Source organism: Rana temporaria, chromosome 11, assembly GCF_905171775.1.
Source record: "Rana temporaria chromosome 11, aRanTem1.1, whole genome shotgun sequence".
Lineage (NCBI taxonomy): Eukaryota > Metazoa > Chordata > Amphibia > Anura > Ranidae > Rana > Rana temporaria.
The window spans coordinates 8,320,136-8,327,246 of NC_053499.1; the positions used below are offsets into that span (position 1 = coordinate 8,320,136).

General features: G+C 50.5%; 1 protein-coding gene across 1 annotated transcript in view; it reads right to left on the bottom strand.

The window, feature by feature from the left end:
• The window catches only part of CTR9 (CTR9 homolog, Paf1/RNA polymerase II complex component), a 27,812-nt gene extending 23,153 nt beyond the window's left edge, over nt 1-4,659 (bottom strand). Inside the window, exons 1-4 of the mRNA XM_040327963.1 lie at nt 4,519-4,659; nt 2,802-2,900; nt 702-941; nt 44-161 (exon numbers count right to left, since the gene is read on the bottom strand). Of these exons, the coding sequence (XP_040183897.1) occupies nt 44-161; nt 702-941; nt 2,802-2,900; nt 4,519-4,563 (502 nt within the window). The 5' untranslated portion in view covers nt 4,564-4,659. The remainder of the gene's footprint in view (nt 1-43; nt 162-701; nt 942-2,801; nt 2,901-4,518) is intronic.
• Between the last annotated feature and the right edge of the window lie 2,452 nt (nt 4,660-7,111).

The following is a 7,111-nucleotide window of genomic DNA, read 5'->3' on the forward strand; positions in this document are numbered from 1 at the left end:
CACACCGGCATGTACAAATACAACCGTCCCCCTGATCACTTACCGAGCAAGGCCGGGATGTTGTTCGGAGACTGGTTAAGCACAAAGTGAAACTGGGCATCGGCCTGGTCCATCTTATCCCCCTCCAGGAGACAGAAGCACGCTCTTCCCAGCAAGTGGTTCTGGGGGGGGGGGGGGGGAAATAGATTCATAACAATGTGAAGAAGAGAACATTCCCAGTGTTACCTTCCTAAGTGCCCAATGGAACACAAGCCACTTCTCCATGTAGAGAAAAGAGCATGCTTTTATACTGCCCACCCAATACATGGATTAGATACAGCTAAACCCCGATTATAGATACCCCAATAGGGTTTTATTCTACCTTCTCTTAGATCAGAATTGTGGGAGTTAAATCAAATATGTCACTTTGACAACTTAGGATATAGAGAGAGAGAGACAGGTCCTCTTGACATGGCAACCATCACTCATATATACTTGCCTTCCCTATGATCCCTTGCCAGTCTAATTGGCTGCGGAAACGCCAAGCCCCAACCCTGTGAAAACGCATGTCAGAGCTTACACAGGGATAATAACCTCTCTTTCTTCCACTGTGACCATAGAACCTGCTAACCCCCTCCCCCAACTACCCTCTCCGATCCCCCCCCCCACCCCCATAAGGATAAATCATCATACAAATCTGCGAAGACATCAGAGCCACTCACCTGGTCGTACATGATGATCTTGTCGGCCATGGTATACAGCAAGGTGGCCTGTGTGATCAGCTCCTTCTTGCCGTCTTTGTTCTTCTCCTTGCGGGCCTGTTGGACATAGTAGGCCGCCAAAGTGTCCAGACAAGTCATCTGGTCCTTCTCGTGGTCCCTGTAGTCCAAGTTGCCATCTATGCGAGCCGCTTCCAGCAGCTTCACAAAGTCCTCCGTCTTTCCTTGCTTGTAATATTCCAACTGGAGGGAAAGAGAACCATTATTACAGAATACACCTCAACTGGTCCATCAGTGGTGGGGACATTAGAGTGTAAGCTCCTCCGGTACAGACACTGATAGGACTGGCTCAGTGCTCTCTGTACAGCACTGCAGTATATGTCAGAGCTATATAAATGTTTAACATTAGTGTGTGGTGGTGGGGACATTAAAGTGCAAGCTCCTCTGGTGTAGACTAGAGGTCGACCGATATGGGTTTTTCTCTGACCGATGCCGATATTTGGAAATCGGGGCGGCCGATGGCCGATATGTGTTGCCGATTTTTGCGCCCGATATGTGTTGCCGATTTTTGCGCCCGATATTTTAGGCCAATTTTTTTTCCGTTCATCTCAAAAAACATAGGGTGGAGAGGTGGGGAGGAGATAATTGTTTAGGTGGAGAGGTGGGGTGCAGCCTGTCAGTGCCACATCAGTGCCCACTGGTGCAGCCCATCAGTATCCACCAGTGGAGCCTATCAGTGTCTATCAGTTCCACCTGAGTTGCCACCAGTTCAACCTGTCAGTGCCACCTCAGTGCAGCCTATCCGTGTCCATCAGTGCCACCTCTTCGGTGTCCACCAATGCACCAGTGCATCACCTCATCAGTGCCAACCAGTGCATCACCTCATCAGTGCCTCACATCAGTGCCCACCAGTACAGCCCAATGTCATTCACTGCCGCCTCACATCAGTGCCCACCAGTACAGCCCAATGTCATTCACTGCCACCTCATCAATGCCCACCAGCGGAGCGCTCCAGGCTCCGTTCCATCTCCTAGCCTAGCACAAGAAAGCTCCATTCGTCCCTGGCCCTGACGTGCTGCCCCGCCTCTGCCTACAATCCCCAGAACGGGCATGTAACAGTCAATCGGCGGCCGCCGCTGCCGACATCCTCCACTCTAAAAAAAAAAAAAAAAAAAAAAACGTCCCCTGACGTGCTGCGCGCCCTGCCTCTGCCTGGCAGAGGCAGGGCGCGCAGCTCGTCAGGGGACGTTTTTTTTTTTTTTAGAGTGGAGGATGTCGGCAGCGACTTCCTAAACAAAAAAAATAAAAAGTCAGCAGATAGCAGCGAGCGGGCGAATGAGCGGGCGGGCAAGCGGAAGAATTCCACCCAGCACACCCCTACGATCCCAGACAATCGGCCTATTTTACATAATAATCGGCCGGTGCCGATATTGTTAAAAAGGCAAAATATTGGCCGATATATCGGTCGACCTCTAGTGTAGACTAATGTGAATGGCTCAGTGGTCTCTGTACAGCACTATGTTATAAATCAGAGCTATATAAATGTCTAATAATATAGAGTGCGGTGGTGGAGACTAAGGATGAGCTCCGGCGTGTTCGCATAGAACACGTGCAGAGCCTGCCAGGAGGTCGGCACCCGCGCTGCGCTAATCACAGCCAGGCAGACATTGTCCGATGCTCGGCTGCAGAGATCGGGAAATGTCTGCCTGGCTGTGATTAGCGCAGCGCGGGTGCCGACTTCCTGGCGGGTTCTGCACGTGTTCTATGCGAACACGCCGGAGCTCATCCTTAGTGGAGACATTAAAGTGTAAGCTTCTCTGGTACAGAGACTGATGTGAATGGCTCAGTGGTCTCTGTACAGCACTACAGTATAAATCAGAGCTATATAAATGTCTAATAATAGAGATGCGGTGGTGGTGGTGGAGACATTAAAGTGTAAGCTCCTCTGGTACAGAGACTGATGTGAATGGCTCAGTGGTCTCTGTACAGCACTATGTTATATATCAGAGCTATATAAATGTCTAATAATAGAGATGTGGTGGTGGAGACATTAAAGTGTAAGCTCCTCTGGTGCAGAACAGAAGATTGGATGACAATACTGACCGCCAAGGCAATCCATATGTGCAGCTGGGTGTGCTCCTGTTTCAGGATACTGATAACTTCATCTCCTTCGGGAAGCTGATCAAAGTCGAGCTCGATGACCTGGGAGAGAGAGAGAGACAAATGAAGGTCCAGGTTTCTGCTGCCACCACTGATGGTCAGGAAAGGTCAGGTCGGCGTCGTTGTGCGACGTTAGTGAACACATTTTAGTCTTGGGGTGTTGGGTTTATAAGGATCTGAGGTCACACAGTGAGACTCAAAGGCAGGCAGTGAGGAGGTTCTGGGGTCAGAGGTTAAGAAGTCCGGAGGGATTAGGCAAGGGTTTAGGTATTGATCAGGGAGGTTGGCCAGTACATGGGTATTGGGGGGTCAGACATCAGTAATTTGACGCCGGGTAGATAATGTATGTACAGATCACCTAGTGGACGGGTATTAGGGGTCACAGGTCAGGCGGTGGCTATATGGGGTCAGAGATATCGCACTGAATGGAAAATGGGAGGTCAGAAGTCAAGTGGATATCAGAGTGGATTAATACTGGGGAGGGGGGTCACTAAGATAGTGTGTAGAAGGCATCAGTTAAGGGAGTGAAAGGGAATTGGTGGGTCATATGTCACACAGAGGGTGGATACTGGAGATCAAAGTTCAGACAGGGGGTCGGAGGTCACACGACGGGGAGATCCAAGAGGGGAGGGGGGTGTCGGAGGTCACACGACTGGGAGATCCAGAAGAAGGGGGGTCGGAGGTCACACGACGGGGAGATCCAGGAGAAGGGGAGGGGGGTCGGAGGTCACACGACTGGTAGACACTTGGGAGAGGGAATCAGAAGTCACAGTGAGGGGGGGGGGGTCAGCGGTCACACACCAGGGAGATACTGGGGGGGCAGTAGTCACAGTGAGGGGGGGGTCAGCGGTCACACCCTGGGGAGATACTGGGGGGCAGTAGTCACAGTGGGGGGGGTCAGCGGTCACAGACCGGGGAGATACTGGGGGGCAGTAGTCACGGGGGGGGGGGGGTCAGCGGTCACACCGGGGAGATACTGGGGGGCAGTAGTCACAGTGGGGGGGGGGGGGGGTCAGCGGTCACACACCGGGGAGATACTGGGGGGCAGTAGTCACAGTGGGGGGGGGGTCAGCGGTCACACACCGGGGAGATACTGGGGGGCAGTAGTCACGGGGGTGGGGGGTCAGCGGTCACACCGGGGAGATACTGGGGGGCAGTAGTCACAGTGGGGGGGGGGGTCAGTGGTCACACACCGGGGAGATACTGGGGGGCAGTAGTCACAGTGGGGGGGGGGGGGGGGTCAGCGGTCACACACCGGGGAGATACTGGGGGGCAGTAGTCACAGTGGGGGGGGGGGGTCAGCGGTCACACACCGGGGGGATACTGGGGGGCAGTAGTCACAGTGGGGGTCAGATGTCTGACAGTAGATGCACATATGGGAAAGGGGTCAGAGGTCACACAGTGGATAGATATGTGAGGGGGGGGGTGAGATCTGGTAGTAGATGAATGTGGAGGGTCCACAGGATGGGGGGGTCAGAGGTTACACAACAAGGAGATACTGGGGGAGGCAGAGGTGACAGTGGGAGATATGGGGGCGGGGGGGTCAGAGGATGTACATAGGGGAAGGGGTCAGAGGTCACACAGTGGATACATATGGGGGAGGGGGGGGAACCGGCAGTAGATGGGGGTGGGAGGGGGTCAGGCAGTGGATGGCGCTCACCTCGTCCGTATCCCGCAGAGGGATCTCTATGGAACCGCGCGACATCCTGCAGCCAGACGGAGCTCCGAGCACCCCGAAGACACTCTCCGCAGGACCTGGAAGTCGACTGCTGTGAAAACCGGAAGTGATGTCAGGAAAGCGATGGGGAAAGCACACTGGAAAAGACAATCCTCTTCCTGGATAAGCGCGTGACGTCACGTCCGGCCAGAGCGGCGCGGGCGGAAAGTGTCGCCGCTCGTGGGGAGGGGAGAGCGGCCATCTTGTTGGTTGAGGAGACCACTGGGTTTTTTGTTAATACATAGCTCCAAACTGTCCCGGATTTCGAGGGACTGTCCCTGATTTAATACAAAGCCCCGCTGTCCCCCTCATTTGTCCCTCATTGTGGTCTGATCTATAGAGTTGTATATAAAATGCACCAAAAAGTGTTTCCCAGTGCTGAGCCTTTCATCCAATTTGTAAATTGCTGCATTTGAAATTTTTAAAAGGAATAGTAGTGGTAAAAAATGCACTCATTAACCTTTTTTTTTTTGCTTAATTCTCCTTTAAGGGGGTGTGGCAGGAGGCGTGTCCTATGCCTACATACATTTGCTGGTAGGTGTCCCTCATTCCCATCTCAAAATGTTGGAAAAGGTATGAAAAAAGTGCTTTTTCTGGTGCTAAACCTTACATGCAATTTCTCAATTTCTGCACTAAATGTCAAAATCTAGTATAAAAGTATTAGTAGTGGTAAAAAAAAAAAAAAAGGCACTTGTGGGTTAGTTTTTTGGGTATAATTCTCCCTTAAGGGGGCGTGGCAGGGGGAGGCGTGTCTTATGACTACATATGTTTGATAATAGGTGTCCCTCATTCCCATCTCAAAAAGTTGGGAGATATGTTAATAACTTTATTAATATTTAACTAAAATACATTTACACTAGGTAGGTACTTGTATGTGAAATGGACAAATAACACAGCCTGTCCTCACAGGAAAGCTAAAATCCAGTCAGGGAAAAGAAAGGCGCAATCTATGAGGCCTTGGTGCCTGGCACTGCCCACACTTGGGGATCGCTCGCCTTGCCAAACGGTGTAATAAATGGCTTCAATGCAGTGGCGGCTGGTGCTCAAAATTTTTGAGTGGGCGCCAAAACGAAAAAAAAAGAAAAAAATTACAGCCTCACTGTGCCCATCAAATGCAGCCACTGTGCCATGCCATCAAACGCAATTACTGTGCCATGTCATCAAACGCAGCCACTGTGCCATGCCATCAAACACAGCCACTGTGCCATCAATTGTCACCACTGTGCCATGCCATCAAATGCAGCCACTGTGCCCCATAATTGTCGCCACTGTACCAATTGTCGCCACTGTACCAATTGTCGCCACTGTGCCAATTGTCACCACTGTGCCCTTTAATTGTCGCCACTGTGCCCATTGTTGCCACTGTGCATGCCACTGTGCCCTTTAATTGTTGCCACTGTGCCCATTGTCACCACTGTGTATATGAGATGCGCTACGCTAAAGATAGGCACGGGTACCTGAATCTGGCTATATGTGTTACATACCCCTGACTCTTGCACTCTGTGTGTTACATACCCCTGACTCTTGCACTCTGTGTGTTACATACCCCTGACTCCTGCACTCAATATGTTACCTGTAGCCGTATGCCAGCTACGTCATGCTGCAACTCAGGGACACTCACAGATGAGACTGAGATGTAGTCGTTTTCCCCCTAGTGCTTGGGACAGTTGCATAGTTTGCTGCCAGCAGAGTGGAATCACTTCTTTCAACAAGCAGAGCATCTTGGGACATGTAGTCCCCACAGCCAGGACATACTTTCATATTTTTTTTTAGCAGAGAAAGAACAGGCTTAGAAAGTTGTATTTTTGAATAATCTGTCACAGGATATAGAGGGCCTCTGCTTTCGAATTCACGGGCAGCATAGTGGCTTTAGTAACTTGCACTTCTGTCTTGCAGCACCAGGGTCTTCAGATGAAATCCCAACCAGGACAACACTATCTGCATGGAGTTTGTCCTCCCTGTGCCTGTGTGGCTTTCCTCTCACATTCCAAAGACATGCTGGTAAGTCATTGGCTCCTGTTTAAATAGGATATGTAGGCAAAGGACCATAGATTATAAACACCTTGAGGGAAGGGAAATGTGAATGAATGGTATAGGGCTACGGAAAATTCCACTCACTCCACTATATAAATACCTGTAATAAATGAAAATGAAATAAGGCAAATAAAAGCAATTCCTTATTTTAACTCTAGAGGGCAGTCTAACGTAACCGTATGTGACCCATAATTGCCATTTCCTTATTTTGTGTAGTAGTTGTCTCTGTAAAAATATATAGGGCTAGATTCAGAGAGAATTTACGCCGGCGTATCTATTGATACGCCGGCGTATCTATTGATACGCCGCGTAAATTCAAATCTGCGCCGGCGTATCTTCTTTCTGTATTCAGAAAGCAAGATACACCGAAATTTGCCTAAGATCCGACTGGCGTAAGTCTCTTACGCCGTCGTATCTTAGTTGCATATTTACGCTGGCCGCTAGGTGGCGCTTCCGTCGTTTTCGGCGTAGAATATGCAAATGACCTAGATACGCCGATTCA